Source organism: Ochotona curzoniae, unplaced genomic scaffold (genome assembly GCF_017591425.1).
Source record: "Ochotona curzoniae isolate NIBS_2020 unplaced genomic scaffold, NIBS_Ocur_1.0 contig_3520, whole genome shotgun sequence".
NCBI lineage: Eukaryota > Metazoa > Chordata > Mammalia > Lagomorpha > Ochotonidae > Ochotona > Ochotona curzoniae.
The window spans coordinates 3,489,917-3,515,560 of record NW_024465894.1 but is presented as its reverse complement, the minus strand read 5'-3'; the positions used below and the strand labels follow the sequence as shown (position 1 = coordinate 3,515,560).

At 54.9% G+C, this 25,644-nt stretch overlaps 1 protein-coding gene across 5 annotated transcripts in view; it reads right to left on the bottom strand.

Moving 5' to 3' along the window:
• NFATC2 (nuclear factor of activated T cells 2) overlaps positions 1 to 25,644 on the bottom strand; it is a 120,358-nt gene that overhangs the window by 59,009 nt on the left and 35,705 nt on the right. For all 5 annotated transcript variants that reach the window (XM_040981304.1, XM_040981305.1, XM_040981302.1 and 2 more), the window contains exon 4: positions 1,035 to 1,237. In XM_040981304.1, the coding sequence (XP_040837238.1) occupies positions 1,035 to 1,237 (203 nt within the window). The remainder of the gene's footprint in view (positions 1 to 1,034; positions 1,238 to 25,644) is intronic.

Genomic DNA, 25,644 nt, shown 5'->3' with positions numbered 1-25,644 from the left:
AGACCCGCTTTGGGCTGCTGGCAGCTCTGGGGGCATCTCAGTGCACCAGGGGGGAGGAGCAATGCTTTCCAAGTCTCCCCTTTTAGGAGACTTGTCATGTCCTCAACAATCCTACTCTCAAGACAGTGCTGCCTTCACACCTGAAAATCCCCCAAGGGTGCTCCCCGGGAAGGGCAGTGAATCAACAGGAAGTCTCCTGGCTGGGGAGGGGTACAGGCTGGCTCAGAAGCCACGTGGCAGGATGCATTTGCTGCAGGGTTTAAAAGCAAAGTGGCTCTGAGGGCTCTTGCTGGGTCACCACGGGGGCTCAGGAACAAAACCAAGAAGGTCCAGCAGGAGAGGGAGGAAGCAAAGGTGAGGGCTGGAGCACATGGCAATCCCGTGTGCACGGGGCTCAGCAGGTCTCTGCATTCTCTTATTATCTTGTAGTTTTATTTTCTCATAAAAAGGCTTTTTCAATCCCAAGACATGTGTGCATTATTTCCTAAATGTTAACCAGAGTTTTTTTTTAATGCAACAAAATTCAAAGCAACAAAACTCAACAATTTTTGAGTGCTTTTCCTTTTCAGATGCATGCGATTATCTGCATATAAAACTTTGCAAATAGGGGCCAGCGCAGCGGCATAACCTTTGCCAAAGGTACAGCCAGTAAACCCTTTGCCTAGAAAGCCAGCATCCCATGAGGGTGCCTGCAGGAATCCTGGCTGCTCTACTTCTGATCCAGCTTCCTGCCTGGGGAAAGCAGCAGAAAACGGCAAAAGTGCTTGTGCTCCTGCCATCCGAGTGGGAAACCTGGAAGAAGCTCCAGGTTCCTGGTTTCCTGGTTTCCACTAGCACAGCTCCAGCCATTGTAGCCATCTGGGGAGTGAACTGACAGATGGAAGATCTGTGTTTCTGCAACCCTGCCTTTCAAATATTCTATTAAAAAAAAAAAAAAACCTTCCAAATAGAAACTTCTAGAACAGAGATCCCAAGGGGCATTTACTAGTTGGGAGCGGGCTGTGCTTTCCCTGCCCGCCGCGCTCAGCCCTTACGTTGCCCTCATGTTGTTCTTTGGCTCCAAGGGGATTTCCAGGACTTTGGTGTTGCCCACGATCTTCTCGTAGCTGGTGGTCGTGACGGTCTTGCCTGTGATCCGGTGCACCTGGTAGAAGGCGTGCGGCTTCAGGATGCGCTCATCGGCTGTCCCGATGAAGATCTGCAGCCCCAGGGGCTTGTTTTCCATGTAGCCGTGGAGCTAAGGGGAGAAAACAGAACTGTTCACATGCTGGGCGTGTGGCTCTAGTCCAGCAGATACACAGAGCCAAGAAGCTCACAGGCAGCAGCGAGGGCAGTGACTGCCACCCGGGCTGGAAGTACCCGTGATGTCCAGCCAAGGAGGACTGCTTGGATAAGCCACCGGGATCCGTGCTCAAATGGATTATCAAGCGGCCATGGGAAAGAATGTGCTAATGGGAAAACAGCCAGAACTCTGGGGACACGAAGCAAGCCGAAAGTGTACCCTCAGAGCTCTTGGCAGCAGCTGCCCAGAAAGACAGGAAGTAAGAGGTTCTGCTTCTTACAGAACTGCAACCCAGTTAAGGAAAGCTTGACTTTAAAATCTAAGAAATCAAAGAGCAACAACACCACCATCATCTGAGTCATGGGGCAATTGAAGACTGGAAGAAAATGCGGGCAACATCTCAACAGGACCAAGATGAACGCAAGCAGAGGAAGGCACGTCTCCAGGGGAATAAAGGAAAGATGCAAGACCGTGGCCACCCCATTCAGAACCAAGGCTTCCTCCCAGGGGCTCCTCCTCCAGGCCAAACTGATGCACTTGACTTCCTTCCACCTGACTCCCCTACAACTCAGCAGTCAAGACAGGAACTCGTGTCTGTTTCACATGTCACAGCGTCTAGCACCTACAGTAACACCTGCCATGTGGTAGGCGCTCGGGGATAGCATTGGCTCAATAAATGAATAAAGCTATCCAACAGGAACATGGGCAACATATTTGAACAGGAAATTCAAATAAAAATGAAAGATCAGTGCCAGAGAAAAGATGTTGAGTTTGAACTGTCGACAAAGGCAAATTTGAACAGCTAGGAGACACCAGTAAAACAGGCATACAACATAATAGAGGGCCGACCAGAGAGCCCTAGGACCCACTGCTGAAAGAGAAAGCAGTGTGGGAAACGATGGACGAGACACAGCACATGAAACAAGGCAGAGTGCTTTCCATCCATCTACTCACGCACAAGTGGATGTAATAGCAGAAGCTATGGGAGGAGGCACTCCAAACTGACCCCTGTACAATCATCTCTGTACGAAGGGGGAGCTCCAGAAGGAGCCTGGGGCTGGAGGGGCAGGGGCGGTTTGGAAGTCAAAGAGGACAGCAGCTTTGCAAATTATGTTACAGAACACAGGGCTTCTTGGGAACTTAGGGTACCACTGCTTGAGGTACCGAAAGTGCCTGGGATCAAGTTCCACCTCTGCTCCCAGTCCAGCTTCCTACTAGAGCAACTCAGAGGCAGCAGACAATGGCTCAAGGACATGGGTCCCTGCCACCCTCATGGGAGACCCAGATGGAACTCCAGGCTCCTGGCTTCAGCCTGACCCAGCCCTGGCTGTTACAACATTGGGAGAGTGAACCAGAGGACAGAAAAAAGCACGTATGTCTCTGTGTCTCTCCCCATCGCCATACCTTCCAAATTAATTTTTTTAACTTAAAAAATAAGAGCACTCATTTATATAGTAACAAAAGAAAAAAGATTTTGCCGAGATTTGATGATTGGTTCCTGTCTTGTCCATTGGCAACTCCCAGCAAGTCATCCTCACACACCCCAGTACTTCTGTGCCTCCATTCCTCTCTCTGCAGGTGGAGGGAAGCCGTGAGCAGTGAGAACTCACCAAGATGTCCCCATCTCTGAAGCATGACCTCAGCAGGCTCTGCCACACTGGGTCTGGAATGGCACTGTCTGATGCGGGAGCCAAGACACATATCAAAAGTCACGGGAAATGGAAAACGCAGTTTCTCCCTTGCATTAGCTAAGGGCTACACCAATACAGAACACATGCATGGTCAGGCCAGTACTACTCTAGAAAGATGGAACCTTCTCTCCCCTTCTAAAAAGGGCCAGGCTGGGGGTGGAGCCGGCAACAGCATTTCATCACCAGGCTGACACCCACAACATTCGCCCAAGTTTCTGATACACACCCAGGAGACAGTCAGAGACAGAAGAACTGGTACTGCTTGCAGTGACAAGAACCAAAAGGAGAAAGAGATTTTCTTGTTGGTGCTTCTGTTTTACATTGGGACCTGAGATAAGTGTATTTCCTCCTCTCCTCTCCAGGGTGTGTCAGGAGGTGGTAAACACGGGCTTGTGGAGCACAGAGCAGGCGGGGGAGACTGAGCCCACACCAGAGCTGCTTCCTTCTCCACGGTAACACCCCATCAATTGGCCACATCCCCACAGGTCCCCCTGGACCTCCAACTCTGAGATAGCATCACCTCTCACTGCGGTGCCCACCCACCTGCCTGGTCTTCCACAGAGCAGCTCAGAGATTGCTCAAAGATGCAAATCAGATCCGGACACTCCCCTGCTTACAACCCTCCAAAGACTTCCTGGAGCCTTAGAATAAGATCTGAACTGATTGCTGTGGTCCAGAAGCCCAGCCTCTCTTCTCCCTCCCATTCCCAGAACACACCAGTCCCTTTCTGACCTCAGGGTCTTTCCATCCTGTCTACAAACCTCTGGCCCCAGGACATTCACTTCTCAGAGTGTCCACTGTTTTGTGATTTACAGGCCTGGAGTGCTGTACCTTGCACCTGCCGCTCAGCCTTTGCAAGACCCAGTGGCTAGACCTATAGGCATTTTATGAGCCAGTGGACACTTGGGTCACTCTGGTATGTACATTTCCAGCCCTGGTGGGAATATTGATGCCACAGAAATTGACAAACACTATGAATGCAGCTGCTCCACACTGGACGTTAAGCATTTATAAGCACATCATTGGCCTCACTGCTCCATCACCACCTGAAATCTCCTTGTTGGCTTATTCGCTTAGTACCACCCCAACCTACACACGTTCCACAGCAGTAGGAGCCACGTGCACCTGTTCAGCAACCATCACTTTAATCAACAACACTACAGCAGCAACAGGGCACACCACCCTGCTGCCAAAACTGCAGTCAACACATCACAGCAATGCTATGCAGGACAGGCCTCTTCCTCCCACTTCACAGATGAGGAAACTGAGGGTTGCTAAGCTTGGGCAACTTACCCCACATGGGGCTCAGCAAGGACAGGAACCAACCCTGACTCAGGCTCCCCCAGCCCACCCCCATCACCACCCCACTCCCCTCACCTTCAGTATCTGCAGAACTTAGAGGTCGTCAAAGCAACCTGAGCAAGTGCCGAGTTCTAAGAGCACAGCCAGAACCAACTGAAACAGCTCCTCCTCTGGAGGAAAGCCTGTTCCTTTGGGAAAGTCTGGGACGGCCCTCTGCGTTCAAGGGCGTCCCTTGCTTGCTCTGGCCTCACTCGTGTGGTAAACGGTCTCCGAGTGCACCCTCCTTGGGGAGAAGTACACACGCACGCGGCAAGATGACGCAACATGCACCCCAGAGGTCTCCTTACAGAACAGAGTGGCAGAGCAATGAACCAATGGGAAAGACACAGAAAGTGAAAACCCCATAGAGCCCAGGCCAGAGCGCCAGCTTTTTCTGTGGTTTGGCCAAACAGCCTGACTCGGCGTGGTAAGGAGGCTCGCTCTGGGGCAGTCCTGCTGGCCAGCTCTCCAGCGGCCTGAGAAGACTGCATGGCCACCAGCAGTGTCTCCAGAGGCTGAGGGCCCAGGGTCCCGCAGGGCTGGTTTGACAAGTGACCCGGGTTGCCCTGAAGGTCCTTGCTAAACCCCACTGCAGGAAGAACCCAGCATGACCTGCCCAGGCTTTTCCAAAGTGGCAGTCCCCTGGGTGCTTGTCTGTGGGCACAACCAAGCCTGGGTGATACGTAGGAGCCTCTGCTTCCTGCAGCGGACAGAACCACTGTGTGCTGCATGGTACAGTTCCCCTAGGCAGTGGACAAGATTCCAGGGGGTTTTTAGATGGCAACAGACAGAAGAACCCACGGTATGCACAGGGTCAGGAGCCCAATGCAGCTCCTGGGAAAAGCCTTCCTGTCACAGGGAGTCCTGCAAGCAATAGTGGCCCTGGGGACCAGGTGGCCCTGGCCAGAACAGCTCTCTGCCCTCATGGCGCACCACAGGCAAGGTCTGGCTGCACGTTGATCCGGGAGGTGATTAAAGTAGGCTAATTTAGCAGATTGATGGCGTCAAGGACTTTACCAAAGTCAAATGTTGCACAGCAGTTTCTCACAAGCACCATAGCAAAGCGGGGAAGCCAGGAGAGGAACCGTTGCAAGCTGCGGACGCCCACACGCTCAGCCAGGCTCTGGGTCTGCAATGTGCGACTGATTTTCCCAGGGGCAATATGCCAAGGAACCTGTTTTGAATTTGCCTAAAATCAAACAGGAACAATGTTAAGTAGCATTTTTTTTTTTTTTGCTTGAATTTGGAAGATTAGGAAATTAGCATCACCCTCCAAGGTTTCACTCCAAGAGGAGAAAAGCCTGGGGGACTTTCAGGATCACTCCTACCAGCCACGTGGTGCATGGGGAGATGGTATGGACACACACGTGGTACACCAGGCAGGCGTGCGCGCACACACACACACACACACACTCATCAGGCACAACCCGTCCACAATCTGTCACTCCACAACAAGCACCACACATCCACCAAATGCGCTGGTGTGGACTTCAGTAGAAGCCCTGATTCCTGACCTCACCCTCAGCTGCCCCCACCCTGGATCCTTCCCAAATCTTCTATCCGTCCCCACCATCTCTTCTATCTCCTCTCCTTATCCAAGGGTGGGAGGCAGGGGAGTGTTTGCTCCCAAGTTTCCACCCTTGCCTACAGCTGCATGCCAGCTTCTCCATGTGGCAGCTGCCAGAGCGTGAGCATCACCAGAAGGGAAGCAAGGTCAGGGCCATGGACACGAGTGGATGACAAATCTCCAGATCTGCTTCACTTGCCACCCACTCGACCTGGCCCTTGGTGATCCTTCTGTTTGGAGGTCTGTCTTGTTGGGCATCGGCAGGACTTAACTGTTCAGACAGGTGGCAACTGGACTGCACTGCTCCCAGCAGAGGTGACAGCACCCCAGGGTGTGAGGGAGAAGGGGAAAGAGAGTGACCTGGGTTGGGGTGTCACCAGCTGGAGGCACCTTCACGCTGCCCTGAAAATCCCAGCGAGAACTGCAGTGCCGCTGACAGGGGCGAGTTTGGTAATCACACAGGGAACCGTGCAAAGAGAATGAAGCATTTTGCACAAACTTGAAAACAGAACAAGTCCCTTCCTCTTAGTATTCTAAATTAAGAACCGAGCCATTCTCCATTTCTCACGTCGCAGGGAATTAAAAACAGACACTTCTACCGCACAGCAAGCACGCGCTCGGCAGAGGCCCGATGGCTCAAAATGCATGAAATTTGTTTCCAATTACCATGGCTGTGCCTAGGACCCCAAGCAAGTGCTGGGTGCACAGACAAGGCCCAGCACCCGAATGGGGTTCAGTACCAAAGGCAGCACCCCTGGGAGGCATGTCAGAGAAAGGAAATTGGGTCTTATCACCCCTTCCTCCAAGAGTTAGACAGCGACTCTTCCTTCTCTCCCTCTCAGCCTGCGATTTCCAGACAACATAGTCAAAACACAAGATGCTCATAGAGAGATGGGGGCCTCCTGCTCCTGCCCTGAGCCTGATGCGGCTGAGTCACCCGGGGGATGGCACCATGGTGCAATCAAAGCATTCTGTCTCCAGCATGTCCTGGGCCATTAGTGACCTCTCCAGGCCTCAGTTGATTCATCTGTAAATGGACAGAGGGCAGTGTACACCTCACCATCCGTGTGTGCAGAGTGCAGTGAATGACAACACCACACGGAGCTTTTCATCCATGCCTGGCTAACTTCCGGCAGGCCAACATTGCTTTTCAGCTTCAAAAAGGGTCTCCACATACATTTAGGATAAAAGCCAAACCATGCCCAAACCACAACTGGCCCTGCCCTTATCCACATCACTGGATTTCGCTTCCCAGTGCTGGCCCTGCCCCATGGGCCTCCGCTGCTCTCTCAGAAGGCCAAGTTTATCCGAACCTCAGGGGCCCTGGCACATGCTATCCTTGCAACCTAGAATACTCCTCGCTGGGTCTTCCCAGCGCTGGTTCCTCCCGAATCCTCGGGTCACAGTCTAGAATCCCAGGGCCTTTGCCAAGTATCCCAGCCAAAGCAGACCCCCCAGCATCACTCGGCCACGACCCGCCTGTAACAGCCAGCATCCCCTTATGCTGAAGGGTGTTGATCACGGTGCTCCCGTGCCTCCAGCGCCTCTGACAGCGGCTGGCAGCCAGGAGATACTCAGTAAATATTTGTCGACTCCACAGACAGGGAGATTCTCGGGTTCCGACTGGGTCAACATATCACGGCGTGACTCATCCGCCAGCACCCTGAGAAAGGACGCTTGTTGCTGTCTGGCGCAGAAGCCCCGGGTTTGCTGTCTGCTGCCTGAGCTCACGGCCGTCCAGGCCAGGCAGCCAGGGACACAGCTCCCCTGAAAGAGACCTGTGAGCTCAGGCCAGCCACGTTGGAGTCCAGAGAGGAGACCAAGCAGGGCTGGCACAACCAAGCGGCCCATCTCGAGACGGGGCGAGAGCCCGGGACTTGGCAACTGTGTGGAGCCGACGTGGAGAAAGCTGAGGCATAAGCCATGCCTTCAGCCAGCCCGGGGTTCACCGAGACCAGCCACCAGGACTATATGCAAAGGGCCTTTCTCCAACACGGGGTCTCTCACACAGGGCACTGGCCGGGCATGGACGCATAAGGCGTCTGCTGCGTGTCCACGAGGTGGAGACCAGGAGAGGGCTGAATTCCCAGGAGGGAGTACATGGGATAAGAGCAAGAGCTTTGCAGCAACCTCATGCAATCATCAGCCGTCAGCCCCAGGACAGTAGGACGGTCCCACCAGCCAAGTGTCCAGTGAGCGCAGCCAGGCTCACCTAAGCGGTCCTCCAGAGACAGCTGTACCAGGTCTGAGCTCTCCAAGACGCCACAATCGCAAAGGGAAAGACACGGACAACACAAGACGCCCAGGTTGGGCAGCCCAGGCCGTAGGGGTAAGGGGTTCCCCATCACGCTGCCCCCTCACTCGCCTCCCACTCCCCAACCCCCAGCCCGGAGGCTGCCGCAGGTCCCTCTGGATCCGGACCAAGAATTCTGAGTCACTCCTGCCACAAGGGGAGGGGAAACAGGAGAAGGCAGACGTGGTATGGACCTCTCGGCACGCTATTTTGGGATTTTAAGATCCAATTTCTTTGGTTTCAAAGTGGGGAACCAGGGAGGGCTCGCTGCCCACCTCCTGCACCCTGAGCAAGGCCAGACGGGCGCTACGACAGACCCATGTCGCTGACCTGGGGTAGGGCAGGGCCCAGGCGGAGCCGCAGATGGCTTCACGAGGGAACAAGGAACCCGTTCTTGTGGGGCCGCGGTGGGCCTGGCTTTTATAAACACCTCGGAGAGGCCTGGGCCCCGCCAGCCTGACTCACGGGGCGGCAGGAGGTAGCTCGGGAGCTCATTCACTCCTCCGCCTCGTTCATTCAGCAAGCAGCGCCTCTTACGGGGAGAGGCCTGTCGGCCCCAATGCCCCACAGAGGGAGGATCTGCACCCAGCAGCCCTATAGGGAAGGGGCCTGGGACATCTCCCTTAGACAGTGACTTCATCTACCTCACAGCTCAGACCCAATACCTGCCACTGGGCCTAAAGGACAGACGGGTTAAGCCACCACCTACAGCAAGGCACTCTTGCACCTGAGCACAGGTTTAAGTCCCAGCTGCTCCACTTTTGATCCTGTTTCCTGCTAGTGCACCAGAGAAAGCATCGAAGGATGGCCCACATACATGGGCCTTTGCATCCATAAGGGAGACACGGAAGCAGCTCCTGCCTTCTGCCTGGTCCAGCCTTGGCTATTGAGGTGTGATCCAGTGGCTGGAAGATGGCTCATTTACCCTCCCTCTCTCTGGGTTCTTCATTTATTCTTTTTTTTTTTAAAAAAAGGTTTATTTTTATTGGAAAGTCAGATATACAGAGAGGAGAAAAGATAGAAAGGAAGATCTTCCATGCTCTGATTTATTCCCCAAGCAGCCACAACAGCTGGAGCTGAGCCGATCCGAAGTCAAGAGCCCGGAGCCTCTTCTAGGTCTCCCACACGGGTGCAGGGTCCCAAGGCTTTGGGCCGTCCTCGACTGCTTTCCCAGGCCACAAGCAGGGAGCTGGACGGGAAGTGGGGCTGCCAGGATTAGAACCGGTTCCCATATGGGATCCTAGCACATGGAAAGCGAGGATTTCAGCCACTAGCCTACCATGCCTGGCCCATAAATTCTTAATAATAATGGAAAGACATGAAAATGGCTACTGACTAAATCTGGCTGATGAAACACTAAACAGGAACATTTGGGAGACTTTTAGAGAGGTTCCTTGGAGGAGACAAACAGAGCTAGGAAGTAGCCATGCCTACACATGTCCCCTCTGCTTTGGGATTCCATTGCATGGACTGCAGGTATGACAGCTGGAGCTCCAGCAACCACACTGGTTCAGGAGTGGACTCTGGGTAAAAGAGGAACTGAGAAGCAACAGGATTCCAGATAACATCAGAGCACACATCTCTCTGCTTTCTCTAGCACAGAACGCATTTGGGGTGCCTGAGCACCTTCAATTTGGGGGGCTTCTATTAGTCACAACTAAGCCCAAAAGAGAGACCCCCATTGGTTTGACCGTGTCTCTGGATCCCTGGGGGCCACAAGACAGCTGGGCTCAGGCAAGCTGCAGCGTGCACAGAGCATAAAGTGCCTGCGCACGTACCTTCTGGGCAGTGGCTTCAGAGAACGGAGGCCCAGGACAGCAGCAAGGGAAAGTGAATGTGGATCCAAGGTCAAAGGCCCTAGGTACTCAGAGACGGCCCGGCAGCCACACCCAGGCCGTCTGCCCGTCCTCTCCCTCCTCTTACCACACAGAGGGGAGGGGACACACGGGGACGGTGAGGCTGCGTTCTAGAAATAAAATTGTGCTTGCTTGCCGTCTGGTTTCCGAACTGCTTTTTCCTGGTCCAGAGGTGCCAGGCCTGGCAGCATTCTACAAGCCTTAAATGCAAGTCAACAAATATTTGCTGAGCGCTGCCTCTGCACCAAAGAAGCCACGCTAAGGAACACGCAGAACGGGTGTGGTCACCACCGTCACCTCCACAGCCGTCCGCCTATGTCCTGCCAGTAGTTCTAAGCGCTGTTATCTGTCACCACAGCCTCGTGGCAGGCACCGAGAGCTTAGGCAATCGGCTCCAGGTCACACAGCCGGGAAAAGAGACGTGGCAGGCCCAGCTGTCTGTTCCAGGGAGGGAAGAATATAAGTGGCCCTGACCAACCTCCCAACCTCACCAGGTCTCCTTGTTCTGGAGAAGAGCGGGGAGGGGGCAGAGAAAGGCAGGAGGAGCTGGGACCCCTTCCCTCCCAGGCCCCAGTGTGAACACAGACTGCACACAAAGCTCTCAGATCTTTCCTGACTTGCCCACCTTGCCAGGCAGGTTGTGTTCTCCCATGAAGCCGTGTCACCTTGCTGGTCTGTCTACAGAGGGACCCACCCATTCTGCCAGCTGTCCTGTCCCAATAAGCCTTGCCACCTCGCTCACCAGTGCTGGCTCACGTCTGAGCCTATCCCATTCATCTCCACTACCAGATCTAGAAATGGTATCTACCCATGTCCACAGCCACTGTCTGCCCTGCTCTGTGTATGTGCCCGCAAGGAGCTGCATGGGCAGCAGGTCTCAAAAGGGAGGCTTCTGCTATGTGGGGTCTGTCCAGCTGCCACTGAGGTCCACTGCCAGCTGCCCAACTGATGCCCTAACAGAGCTGAGAAAAGAGACGCCATGACCCGCCATGATCTCTCACTGCACCTGATGCAAATGGAAAGTGCCCACAACCTCGGCAGCATGGGAGGTAGCAAAGCGAGGGAGAATGCCTCAAAACTCAACATCAGCGCTCACGAGCCAGTACCGGATGCACATCCATCCAGCCAGCTCACTTGCTCTCACTTATCCACCCATTCTCACATCCACAACTGAGAACAGCCCCTCACACCGTGCCCCCCAGCCCTGCTCCCCATGCAAGGACGTGGGGATCTTGCTGGCTCACTCAGCGGCTGCTTCTGCCCCTGCACCTGCTGGCAGGCCCCATTACCCCTGCATTCCCCCAAGCCAGCAAAGCCACAACCCTCCGTCCACGCTCTGTACCACTGAGGCCACCGCTGCTCAGGGGCGACCTGGCCTTGGAGACCCCCTCAGACCAGGCTTCTAGAAGACACGTAGTAGAGAATACACCCTGGGAGTGCTTGTGTGTGAGTGTGGCATGGCATGTGGCAGGCCCTGGCAACATCCACAGGCATCCATCACCCTCTCTCTGAAAAGGAGGAAAATAAACAACAAAACCTGGCATGCTCATTGATTGCCTAGGGAACACAAAAGCCCAGGAGCCAAAGGCTCACTCTGCGCTTCCCGCTTCCAGCACAAGATAAGGGTCCTTGGAGCCGGCCCCCGCCCACTCCAGCCCTGGGCGACCTGCCAGCAGGCCTCCGTGGGACAGACCCGTGGGACAGACGGGAGGCTTTGGGCTCCTGGCCAGGCCACTTGGCGGAGGCTGAAGGATCACGCAAGAGGAGGAGGAAGCGGCGCCTGCGGAGGGCGTGATAAAGCTGGAGCCGCCTTTCAACTGCCTCCAAGTGAGCGTCCGCCACCCCCCTCAAGGCCACGCGTGCTCCTTTCATGTCCCCGGGTGCTCCCTCCCCCATCCTGCTGTCGCTGTGTCCGTGCCATGGATTGCAGCTTGGGAACAGACTCTCAGAACGGATGCGACCACGAGCCAGTGGGGCTGGGCACTGGGAGCCGAGTGGCCTCTTGCAAAGTCACCAAAGCCATCTGGGCCCTGGTGTCAACATGAGGAAGACAGAAGAGGTCCCTGAGCCACAGATCCCAGCAGGGAAGCCAACCTGAGCTCAGGTCCCCGTGGGGTCATCGAGGGCGGGGGGCTGGGGGGAAGGCGAGTGGAGTACTAAGTCACTTCCCAGGAGCACCAGGACCTAGAACCAGGGCTGGCACAGAAGCAGCACCCGGCAAATGCTGCCCTCCACACGGAGGGCTGACAGCCCCGGCTCTGAGGGGCCCAGGAAGCTGCCCCAGTGCCCAGCTCGGACACAATGAAAGCTCAAATGTAGATCCAGTGCTTTTCCACTATACCTGCTTCCCTTTCCTCTTTCTAAAAAGTTGCAAATGCAACTCCCATCTTCCCGGGAACCTCACAGCGGAGGGTTTGCACCTCCCTACTCTACCTGCCTTTACTTGGGAGTCCCAGGGTCTCTGCCTGCTGCTGCTTTCATACCTCATCCTCAGGACAACAACCTGCCCTGGCTGGGACTGTGCTCCACGCAGAACCCGAGGCTAACAGGCATTAGAGGGGTTGGTGCTGCAGCCACCAACCCACCAAGTCCCGGTCCCGTTCTCTCTCTCTGCGCAGGAGGTTCTCATCTCCCACAGCACAAGGGGATGGGCAAAGAAACCAGGGCTGTGCAGGAGCAGCTGCCAGATAGAGAGGAAGTGGAGGCCTGTGTAAGTGCAAATTGCATGCTTGCACACTGTAAGGACCAGCCAGGCCTGGAGCCACCTCTGGGCTTCCGCTCTGAAGTCTGCCTGCTAGGAAAGACCAGGGCCTCCCCGCAGGCTGCCCTACACTCAACCACACATGGGCATGCTCACCTTCCATGAGCCCACCACACCCGGGACCAAAGCCAGCAGCATGGCTTCTGGTGGGTCACAGCCACTGACAAGCACTGTGCTGACAGGCAGCCGGCTCACCCCAGGGTCTCCTGTCTTTGCTTTGAGTCTGGAGTGTGACCCCAGGAGCCAATTTGAGGGGAAACAGCTTCTGCAGACGTAAAGGGGGGACTGACCACTGCTCCCTGATGGGTGAGTGCACAGCTACAAGCACCTACCGCCACAGGTGCCCGTTTCATGAAGACCTGCCCCAGCGGGCAGAACGCAATGAGTGCCAATGGCGCTGATCTCATGGAGCCTGGAGTTCCTGGGGACCAGGGAACGCTGACTTGCTTTCTCTCACACATGCAGAGTTCAAGTTCATCACCTTTTGAGGTTGAAGCCAGCAATCTACATAGCTGTGCCCTCTAGTCTGGCACCTGCACAGGGAAGAGTCCCGACATCCATCACTCTCTTTCTCTCTGGGGGGAAATTGTGTATCAGAACAACTCTCACTTGACAAAAAGGCAGAGATGTGGGAAGGGGGTGGCAGCTTTGCACACAGAAATATCTTTTCTGTATTAAAATCAATAAATGCGTCTGCCCTTGGACACAAAAGTTCCCAAGCTCTGGGTTTATTCCTCTAAGTGCCTCCTGCCCCTGGGCTCACCCAGGAGACCTCCCAGGGGCCAGCTGGGTGAGCTGGTCTCTGAGGGAGTCAGGCCTGGTCTAAAGGAAGTGCTGCCCAGCTGTGGTCAGGCAGTAGGCAGGCCATGTATCACCAGATCTCATGATTGACAGCAGGTCAAAAATCCAACTGCCTGTGAGACACGATCTAACTTGGAAACTCCGGAAACCGTGCCCACTGATGTTTAAAACCCGAAGGGGCCAAAAGCCACACTGGCTACAGGCATACACAGCTGTCACATGGTGACCTCTAAGCTCAGCACTCACTTCTGGCAGCTCCTGAAGCCAAGAACTTTCTCCCTTCATATCCCGCCACACGCACTCAGCTGTCACTCACCCCGGGAGCTGCGTGGATGCCCAGGGACACTGGGAGCAGCTGGCCACCGGCCAGCACGGCTCTCATCTCCCAGACAAGGAGGAGCCCATAACATTTGCTGCACATATCCGGCCAAGCCTCCTGCTTAGAGCTCTGTGGTCATCTTCAGCTCTTTTCCCACTTGACCCAGCACAGGGAGGGTAAGTGACCGTCTGCCTCTTGCCATAACCTCTGGGAAATGGCCCCATGACATCAGCGCCTCGTGCACCTGACTGCCCCAGGAGACTGACAGCTCCCAGGGGGCAAACACAGAATTCTTCTCTTCCAAGCCAGGCCGTGCAGCCAGCTAGGCTTGAACTCTGGGGGTCCCCAGGCATTCGCCTGTGGTTGGTAGGAAGCCTCGGGAAATGCCAACAGCCTCCCACACCCCACCCACACCCTTACGCATGAGACCTGCCACACCCATCCAACCTTGAGAGCAGCGGGGTGAGGGTAGCCATGGCTCAGGTCTCACACTCAGGTCCCCCACACGTCACAGTGCCCACAAGCGCCACTTCTCCCTGATGAGCCAACGGTTAAGGGTGTGCCTCGACCCAACGGGCAGGCAGTCCCCACAATCCAGGGCCCAGAGGCCAGGCCTCATGCTCCCCAGGCAAGGACAAGAAACCTGGCAGAACATAAATGCTGTGGAGAAAAAAGCAAGTGAAAGTCAGGGCGGTGGGCATGCGTGAGAGGGGACACGTGGCAAGAGATAGAACTCACTCTAGAGACCACACGCTGGGTCACCTGGGAAGACAGCCTTGCACGGGACTGTTCTCCATCCACCCTGCCTGAGATCACTCCATCAAGATCCCTCACAGGCAGGGACCAGACCCTTCCATGGACCTCACGGCTTGGCCCGGCTCCCCTGCAGTGGGTGTACACACCCCCCAGCTCCCGCAGAGAGCCAGGCGGGAAGTGCAGGGGAGGGGTGGCTGGCACAGGGAGGCCATGGGGGTGCCACCGGGGAGGCATGGTTGTGCACACAATCGACAAGCCTGCCTCCTTGTTTGGAGGCACACCCAGGCCCCCAGGCCCAGCAAGCTTCAGTTCAGGGTTAAAGTTAGACACACGCAAGGCCGAAGCCCTGGGGTGATGGTAGGGGTGCTGGGAGCAGGGCAACAACGCTCTCTTTGAGTGAAACCACAGGGGAACACCCACATCATGCTTCTTGATTAAAAAAGGAAAGTGAAAAATACGGGGTTTTTTTCCCTCCCTCCTTCTGAATCATTAGAAAACTAACTTATGTCGATTCTACCAAGTCACGGCTTCCGTGTGCCCTGGGGGGTGTTGGGAAAAGCCCAAATCCTATTGAACATGAAGTTGGGGGGATACGGGGATATTGGGCATGTCCCAGCGAGCTGACCCGGTGCCCTGGCCTGTCACTTCCTTCCTCTGCTTCCCCAACACAGGAAAGACACTGAGGAGCCACCTGCGTCATCACATTCATTGCCTGAGTTGCCAGGGCTCCACACATGCACCCCCAGAGACTGCGGGTTCACCAGGCGCCCCCCAACTGGTGACCCTCACTCAACTCTGCACATTAAAAAGTGTCTTTTGGGTGACAGGCACGACATTCGGGGCTGGGGATGATGCAATGACTGGGAGGTGATAAATGGATGAGAACACGGCGGCGAGGAACAGGTGAGCAGTTGGGTGGGAGGAAGTGAGGGAAGAAGGGAGAAGGAAAGGGATTATTGTGTTGTGCAGAATCACTCAGAGGGACAGAGGGCAGCAGAGCAAGGAGGCGCTCTTGTCACAGAGAAATCAGGGAAGCATCTTTGAGCAGGTGACAAGGGAGAGGACACCTGAATGTGGCTGTCCAGGGAAATGGAACAGTAAACACGAAGGCCTAGAGGCAGGTGCTGCAGGGCGCAACGGAGGGACAGCACAGGAGGGGGTGGCGCCTGGGGCCACAGGATGACACAGGGCCTTAGAGTCTGCAGGGGGAAAGGTGTGTGCTTAGTGGGGGGGACCCCAAGGGTTCAGAGTAGGGGAGCAGGGGAGCAGGGTGCAGCGAGCTGTAATTGCAACAGATTCCTCTGGCAGCTCGTGGGGAGAGGAGACCGACTGAACAAGCGGTGGAGGGAAGCAGGCTGGGAGACTGCAGCTGTCACACGGACAGACCGGGGGGACAACAGCGTGGCTGCAGCTGACAGAGGGAAGGGGCTGAGAAATAGCTGAGCTGAGCCACCTGAGTGCATCACTCCGCTGGCACAGCTGCACAGTCCTGTGCCAGAAGCAGATGGTAACAAAGCATCCGCTGCACAGGGAAGAGGGCGGGGAAGAGGCAGAGAACAGAAGCCCACCAGGGTGCCACCTCCTGCTCCTGTAAGTCCTCTCTCTCGGGCAAGGCTCCTATTTCCTTGGAGTTCCGGTTTCTCATCTGTCAGATGCAGGACCCGATCCCTAGAGTTAGGATGCATAAACCAAGTCCATGCGTAGATGGCATCAGGACTATTGCAGCTGCCCAATAAATACACCCTCGTCTTCAGTCATAGCTGTGGCTCTGCTGAGTTCACTACTGCATGACCTTTGTATTCTATAGATCACAATATTGGCTATAACACAGGTGCATTCCGCTTCCTTCATCATCATCATCATCATCATCATCATCATAGGAGGCAGACAGAGACCCCAACAGCAAAAAGATCTTCCATCTACTAGTTCACCCCAGCATCTGCACTGAGGCCTAGTTGGGAACATCACCCAGGTCTTCATGTCAGTGCAGGGAGGGGTCCAACTACTGAGTCACCACCTGCTCCCTCCCAGGGTCCGCATTAAGAGGCACCCGAATTTGCAAGCAGAGCCAGGACTCAAATTCAGGTGCACTGACATGGTATCTCAGCCAGTGTCTTCACCACTTGGCCAAACACCCTCCCTCACTGCCATCTTCTTCATTCACATCCTTTCCCTGAGCTTCAATCTGATCCCTTGCCAGCTGACAATGACAGAGCCCACCTGGCAGAGACAAGGTGACATGGCATGAGACAAGTTGGCACAGAGAGGCCCTCACACGGAAGATGCCCTCACTGCCATGAATAGGAACAGTCATTCAATCTTACCACTGTCAAGTCCCCTCCTGGCTCCTTTTGGCTCAATCTTTGCAAACTCAAGAAAGTAGAGAGGGAAGGAGGAGAGAGGAAACCAGTTTCAAGTCCCTGAAGGAATGGATCCAGGGGCCAGAAGTCCACGTGGGCCAGTGGGATGAGAGGTGGGCAGCACTGACCCGCACACAGGCCCCCTCTGCGGGTAGCACCTGTCCTGCTGTTCACCAGGGACGTGCAGGGGTGGGAGGATTGAGCTCTGCAGCAGAGAGAAGTACGTGGGCTGAGGCTGCAGGTTTGGCAAGCCCTATTAGTGGGGAGGGAGGGTGGGGCTGGAAAAGAGAGGGTGGCCAACATCCCCACCCACAAGGAAAACAGCAGGGGGTAGGGGCTTCAAGCCCGGCAATGGTGCCTTCTCGTGTCGAAGTCGGACTCTCGGGGGACAAGCAGGAGACATGATTGAGGTTCTGGCCCATGTGACCAAGGCTTGAACAAAAGCCACCACACAGCAAGAGGACTCGGCCTCCCCTGAAGAGGTGTCATGGCCACCAGCTGCCTCGCACCCTGCTGCCCATTGGCAAAAGGCACCTCCTCCTCTGGGCCTCGGGCAGGTGTGTCAGGATGCTGCCTTGATCAAAAGATAGACGTGATGTCCTCAGGATGCACAGCCTGCACTACTGCCCCAAGCGACACCCAGAACAGAGTTCAAGAAGAGAATTCGAGATCTCCGTTTCCATTCTTTGCCTCATCTTACAAAGGGCACTGAAAGGCTCCAGCACAGCTCACAGGAAGACCACGTCCATGGTCAACTCCTTGGTCAGGTCCAACTGGTTCCTACCTCTGTACTAATGACACTCGGGGGGACACCAAGTGTCCATGGGACCTTAGCCCTCACTGTCCTGTCTGCTGTAACACCTTCCCGCAGGATGGCAGCACTTACTCAGTCCCTGCACTCCAAATTCTGCTTACGTCTCACCTCTTCTGGAATTTCTTCACAAGCCATCCTCGCCAAGTCACGGTCCTCTCCTGTTCCCCCTCACTGCCATCTCAGCCAGCCAGCACTTCAGGCACTTACAGTACCTCACAGGCCCCTGCCTTCCTAGAGTAGCACAGAAGCCATTGTGGACCACAGGGAAATGAGCGGGTGTGGCCATGAGCCAATCCCACTTTGTTTAGAAAAGTAGGTGGCTGGCTGCACCTGGCTGCCTCATCTGGCAATTCCGGTCCTAGAAACATGTACCTCGCACTCCCAAGTATAGAGACAACCTACATATAACTGCAGATTCCGATCCTGCAGGCCAATGTGGGGACCAGGAACCTGCTTTTGTAATAAGCTATCGAGGGATGCAGGGACCACAGCAAATAGGGAGTACCTAGAACAGCACCCAGCTTGTGGCAGAAGTCCACTCAACACTTGTCAAACAAATTTAAGGTGTGAGGGGTGGGCATGTGGCACGGCAGGTGATACCACTGCATAAGACGTCCACACACATATGGGAGTGGTTGTTCAGTCCTGGCTGTTCCACACACCAACCCAACTTCCTGATAATGTGCCTGGGAGGCAGCAGACAATGGCCCGAGCGCTCGAGTTCCAGCCATACAGGAGGGAGACCAGGAAGCGGTTCTGTCAAGGCTGCATGGAAAATGGAATGAGAAGCTAAGTTTATTTTGGTTAAATCCTTTTGCAGATCAATCTGTGCCTTATTTTCCTATCACACACATTCCGAGAGTTTTTGAAAACCTGAGCCAATGGCACACACACCTCTCCACTTGTACCAGCACCCTCCCTCTCTACCTGCACACCCAAAGGGGCTGGCACCCCCTCCCATTCTTTCACAAGAGCGTCGGCTGCAGGTCACCCGTGACACCAGCAGCAGGTTGCAAGGGGTTACTTTGCCTAGACCCTACTCTCACACAGTCCTGTGAGTTGAATCGGCCTGAGCATGGTGTGGCCAAGGAGAGGGTGGTGAGGATGGCACCTCCTCAAGTGATCCCAGCTGGGTCTATACCCTACTCCATCCCTTCACCTGCTAACAGAAAGTCGCTCCTCAAAGAAGTCATTTGTCCTGGAACAAGGGGAGGCCCAATGGGGACGGGACACAGGGTCACCCCAACCAAGGCCCCCAGCCTCCCAAAGCTGCAAGTTCACCTGGGTGTGTACCCTGCACTTACAGCCAATCGCTGAGACTCAAGGCAGTTCCATTTGCAAAACTCGCCCTGAATGCAACCAGAGCTCACCTTATCCCCACCCAGGGCACCCTGGCCCCCGAAGCAGCCACATAGCAACCCCCTTCCTGCCCAACACATCCTGTAAGTGCCCCCCTTTGTCCCAGAGCCACATGCTCTTGGCCTGGGTATCCCCTGGCCTGGGCCGCCCCAGGCCCCTGCACCTTTTTCACATTTACACACACACACCCTCTGCTGCTCAGCCAGGCCCTCTCATGGCCCTGGTGGGTTTCCCCACAGGATGTCACAACACTTCCAGCACATCCACAATGCTCCTACAAACGATATCACATATCACGTCTCTCCCTTGGGCCAGAATGTTAGTTCTGGGTTGGAGCCACCCCCAGCACCCAGTAGGTACTGGGAAAGTGAATAAATGAAGTTAGGAACAAACACACCAACTCGGACCCCTTGCCTCTCCCTGCTTTCCCAAGCCTGAGGCACTTACGGACTGCCCCCTTTCTCCTCCCCCACCCCCCCATGCAGAAGGACCCACAGAGCCTGTGGCAACAACCAACGCAACAGCCTCGATGGAGCCGCAGCTGCAGCGAGACCTGCCTCCTGCAGTCTCATGCAGATCAGGAGTGCATCCAGCACGGGTGGCCAGCTGCCAACGGCCCCGCTCACAGCCACAACAGCTCCCACCTCACCTGAGCAGCACAAAACCTCCCCCGGCTCCTTTCCTTCTCGGTAGTGACTCACCGGCGGTGACACAAGAAACACGGCAGCGCCTGTGATGTGCTGTGGGAGCCTCTCCCAGTCTCCTCCGGCCCAGGTGAGCTGGACAGTCACCCGGGCAGGGAAGCACAGGGTCCCCACCCCTTGCCCTGAGAAACCTGCGACGGAGCACAAACCAGTTTCTGCACCTGTAAGGGTTCTCACTGTGCTTTTCCCGTGTGTCTGCACAGCTGAGCCAGTCCAGAATGTTCTCCATGGTGAGTCATGCCAAGCCAAAGGATGCCTTCAGACCATCTTCCCTTGGCAAACACGTCCCAGAAAGAAGGTTCCATTCAAGGATGGACAAGAACGGGACAAGATCTCTTCCCTGGGAGGCCTGTGACAGGCACAAGGCTCAAGGAAGCCAGCAAGAGGCAACAGCCCGGACATAAGGGCCCTCACTGCTGGGTGCTGTGCCATCCCATAAGCTGAGTCACAATCCAGCAGCCCGTGAGCACTGCAAAAGGCCCCAGAATCCCACCGTGAAACAGGAGGAGGAAACAGCACAGGCTCCCACCCACAGACAGGTGATGCTTCCAAGCTGGGTCCAGGAGCTCCCCGCCTTGTCACAGGCCTGCAGCCCGAGATCAGGCCAGTACATTGACATGCCCCAGCTCTCCCTGAGGAGCCCCAGGTGTGCCTCACAGTTCACAGGCTCCAGGGAGGGTGGACCATTTCCAGTGTGGATGGTTCTAGAATGGCACTACCTCCATCCCCGCTCACCAACCTAGAGGCAGCACTGTTCTCACTCACACCACAAAACTCTGCATAAGGACAATTGCCATGAGTCAAGTTTAACCCATCATCTGATCAAGAGGCCAAAATTTTAAAAATCAAAAGTTGCACCTAAAACTATAGGTTCCTGGGGTGAGCCATTGGCCCAGTGGCTGAGCCATGGCTTGAGACACCCACACTCCATAGCAGCACGCCCAGGTTCCATTCCCACTTGCACTTGAGCTTCCTGTTCACACTCACTCAGGAGGCAACAGGTGATGGCCCAAGTGGGAGGCCCACACTGAGTTTCACCCTTCTGACCACCAGCCGGCTCTGCCCCACCCGCTGTAGGCATTAGGGGAATAAACAAGCAGGGGACAGACCTGCTGTCTTCCTTCCTCTCAAAAAGATCTGAGTCCTGACTGCTCCTGGGAAAACAGCTGGTACAAGCCACCAGCCAAGGGAGCCGCATTCAGACCCCCCCAGGGCACAGCCCACTGGGACTGCAAAGTGCCAGCATTCAGACCCCCCAAGGCACAGCCTATAGGGACTGCAAAGTGCCAGCATTCAGACCCCCAGGGCACAGCCCACTGGGACTGCAAAGTGCCAGCATTCACACCCCTCAGGGCACAGCCCACTGGGACTGCAGAGTGCCCCCCTGCATTCACACCCCTCAGGGCACAGCCTACAGGGACTGCAGAGTGCCCCCCCTGCATTCACCCCCCCCCCCAGGGCACAGCCTACAGGGACTGCGGAGTGCCCCGCCACACCCCTACCAGTTCCCCGGCTGGGTGCTCATGAGCCTGTCACTCCCCAACCCTGCCCTGCCACACCCCTACCTTCCCAGGCTTCCCCTGCTGGGTGCCCACTCTCAGTCCCCTCCCCGCCACACCCCTACCTGAGCCTACGCTCAGATCTGCAGCGGCCTGCATGATGATGATGGTCCTTCTGGCCCGCCTGCCAAGTCCCTCGCGCTCTCTGCGCCTCCCTTCGTCCAGGTGAATCCGCCACCAGCGGTCTCGAGGCCTTCTCAGTGTCACCTCCTCCTTCTAACCATCAGCCGTACCTCTTGACCTTGGCCTTTGAACCCTGATCAAGTCCACCAAGCTAAACTTGAGTGACACTGACCAGCCTGCAATAACTCAGACACACCAAGTTCTTCTCTGCCTCGGGGCCTTTGCACATGCTGCGCCCCCGTGCCTGGACCACTCCCGCCACCTGCTCCAAGGCCCGACTCACGCATCACATCCTCGGTGGACAGGACTTCCAAGTACTGCCTCTTGGCAGGGTTTGTTCGGTGTGATCTGTAAACTCCATGGATACGCTCCTGCATTGGCCATCACACCTCCAGGTGACCCTCCCCAGGCGTCCTGCACTCCCAGTCCCATGCTAGCTCATCTGCCCTGCCTTCCCGCCCCCAATCCAAGGCAGCCACTGAGATCACCTGGAGGAGGAGTCCATATCCCTGGCACCGGGCACTGTCTGGCCACAGCAGGATCTCCACCACACAGTCACCAAGCGAACAAATCACAAGGCCTGAGAACATTTAAAGCTTACAAAAACTTTCTTCCGGCCCAGCACGGTAGCCTAGTAGCTAAAATCCTCGCACACCCCGGGATCCCATATAGGTGCTGGTTCATGTCCTGGCTGCCCCACTTCCCATCCAGCTCCCTGCTTGTGGCCTGGGAAAGCAATCAAGGACCGCCCAAAGCTTTGTGACCCCGCACCCACATGGAGACCAGGAAGAGTTTCCTGGCTCCTGACTTCATATCGGCTCAGCTCCTGCCATTGCGGCCACTTGGGAAGTGAACCAGCGGATGGAAGATCTCTGTCTCTCTTTCTCTCTGTAAATCTGACTTTCCAATAAAAATAAGTCTTTAAAAAAAAAACCTTTCATCCAAGATCAAGTGACAGTCAAAAACTGGAGGGAGGGGTATGCGTGTGTGTGCAGAGAGAGCAACAGCTGAGGTTGACATATGTTTTTCAGAACTTTAATTTTCTATCAAAGGAAAGAGAATGAAATAATCTTGTATTCATTTCCTTTTTATATAAGAGCAACTCAAAACCACTGGGCATAAAAAAAAAAAAATGAAGCTCTACAGTGTGGCAAAGAGAGAAGAGAAGGGTGGGGCCCTGTGCCTGGGGAGGGGTAAGGCTGCTGCGGTGAGGCCCCAAATAGCAGCAGATGCAGAGGCAGACAGCAGCGGTGCAGTGAGGCTCAGTGGCATCCAGGCAGGGCTGGCCAGGCGCAGGGCTCTGCGGGAAGGAGGCAGCCACATAGCCAGGCCGCTACCACCACGGCCTGGGCCGTGGCAGCCGACATTGCAGCATCCCCACTATTTATTCTAAAAATTGGCATCCCAGGACCAGCACTATGGTGAAGCAGGTAAGCCATCTCCTGCATGCGGGTGCCGGTTTGTGTCCCGGCTGCTCCACTTCCTATCCAGCTCCCTGCTAACGCCGTGAGAAAAACAGCAGAGAACAGGCCAAGTATTGGGGGCCCCTGCCACCCGCGTGGAAAACCCAGACGAAGCTCCTGGATCCGATCCAGTCCTGGTAGTTGTGGCCATCTGGGGAGTGAGTCAGCAGACACAATGTCTCTGTCACTCCCTCTCTCTGACTCTACACATCTTTGAAAATATTGGCTTCCCAAGGCCAGGATCAGGGCCTTGGCAGGGATTACTGTGTTTTGCCTGGAGCAAGACACAACACGTCCCAGTGGCTTGGAGACAATCCTCTACCTTTTTTTTAAAAAAAAAAAAAGATTTTTATTTAATTAATTTTTTATTGTGAAGTAAGATATAGAGAGAGGAGGAGAGACAGAGAGGAAGATCTTACGAGCACTGATTCACTCCCCAAGTGGCCACAACAGCTGGAGCTGAGCCAATCCGAAGTCAGGAGCCTCCTCTGGGTCTCCCACGCAGGTGCAGGGTCCCAAGGCTTTGGGCTGTCCTCGACTGCTTTCCCAGGCCACAAGCAGGGAGCTGCCAGGATGGGAAGCAGGGCTGCCAGGACACGAACCAGCACCCATATGAGATCCCAGTGCTCTCAAGGCAAGGACTTTGGCCACTAGGCTTACCGTGCCAGGCCCTAGCTGGTGTCTTTTGAGGCCAAGGCTGTGCATATTTGAATTGTGCACTGGGTTTTCAAAACGGGAGGCACAGGAGGCTTGGAGTGTGAAGTTCAAGCCAAGGGCAGCAGGTGTCTTGCCCCCTGGAACCATCCACGGCCCCAGCCTGCAATGAATGGGAGGAAAACCCCTTCTGACATCTGGGTCACCCAGTTTGCTCCCAGCAGAGCTGTGCGGCCATGGCGGTACTTGGGCCCCTCTCGAGCTCTGCCTGCTCTTCCTCCACCTCGGTTTCATTTCTGAGCAGGGCCTCCTCACAATAGGCCAACAGGGAGGGACACACTCACCGCTCAAGGCCAACCGGCACCTTGAGGATGAGGATTTGGGTTCCAGTAAGCAGAGGACGGGGCTAGAATGGGAACAGCATGTAAAGTGTGGGACGAGGCAGGCAACAGGTGTAGGCGTTTTTCTATGCGGCTTTCTCAGAAGAAGCAATAGGGCAAGCAGGGCAGGCAGGGAAAGTGGTCTACAGGAAGTGTGGCAGTGACCTTCAGAAGCTTTCCTGCCCTCACTGTAACCTGCCCCTTCACGCCACGTGCCATAGCTGTATTCCACATTACTAAGTCAATCTCTCCCTCCCCGACCCCAGCCCAGGTGCCCTGTGCAAGAGAGGCCCTAGCTTCTTTCCTCCTGTGCAATCACAGCAGGTACTCGACAAACACTTGCAGAGCGGATCCACCTGCCAAGAGAGTTCACCGAACAGAAAGTCAACCTCTCCAAGGTCTCCGAGAAATTTCTCATCCTGGTTTTATACAAAATCCCAGGGATGTATCCCTTTCTCTAATCCACTTTGGAAAAAAAATTTATGTTTCTAGGAAAGCTTTGATTCAAAAAGTTTCCTCTGAGGCAGGAAGTCTCCCATCCTAATAAAGAAAAGCCAGGATTGCAGCTCTCTGCTAAAGTGCCTGGAAGACCGCGTAAGTGCTTGGAGTCCTGCATGCACATGGGAGACACAGCAGCAGCTCCCACAGCCCAGAGGCTCTGCTCTGTTCAGGAGGTACCGTCTCGATGCCAGAACACAGCCAATAAGTACAAGACAGCAAAGTGATTTGTCATCAAGAGAAAAAAAAATCAATGAACAGCAGCAGTGTCCAACGTGGCCGAGGCGTGGGGTTTGGGAAGAGCCATTTTGTTAGCTCCTAGTTCTGGCTGCCACACACATCCTCCACCAGGGCAACACACCAAAGCACCATGCAGGTTTGGGGATTTCTATTTGCTGCTCAGATTTCACAGCTTTGAAGTGCATGTTCAGGAAACGGTCAAGAAATCGCATTTCTGAGAATCACTGAAGAGGGAAAGAGCCCAGCTCCTCACACAATGCTTTCACTTAAAGGCACGGACACACCCCCCACCCTAAAAAAGTCTCATTCACCTCATGATACTGAAGGTTCCAGCTGGCTAGTCTGTAGGTGGTTCCTGGCTAACCAGACTACACAATTAAAACTACTTCAACTCTATTTTGAAGGCAGAAAACACTGCATGACTCAATTTATTTTGGAAAACAAAAATGGGGATTAAGCTGAAAGCAATCAACATAAAAGATATTAACAAAAATTAGGAGCAAATGCTTAGGCTTAGGGCATAAAGTAAAAATCTTTTAACAACTCTTAGTATAAACTACAGGTACTCAGCTGCACAGTACTGGAGAATGACCGTGAGCAGGAAAAAGAAAAACCTGAAAATACTTATCGCAGTTATGGTAGGCAGCTCACGCGCCATTTTAACTTCTTATTTTTCTGTGTTTTACAAGAGTCTTCTGCTTCCCCCCAGTGACCTCTTACCTGAAACCTAGGACAATGACTTCAGGTATCTTCTGCAAACACAGACATCTCAGCACAACCTAGGCGCTAATCCATCAGAAAAACAAGAAAAGGAGCATCCTGC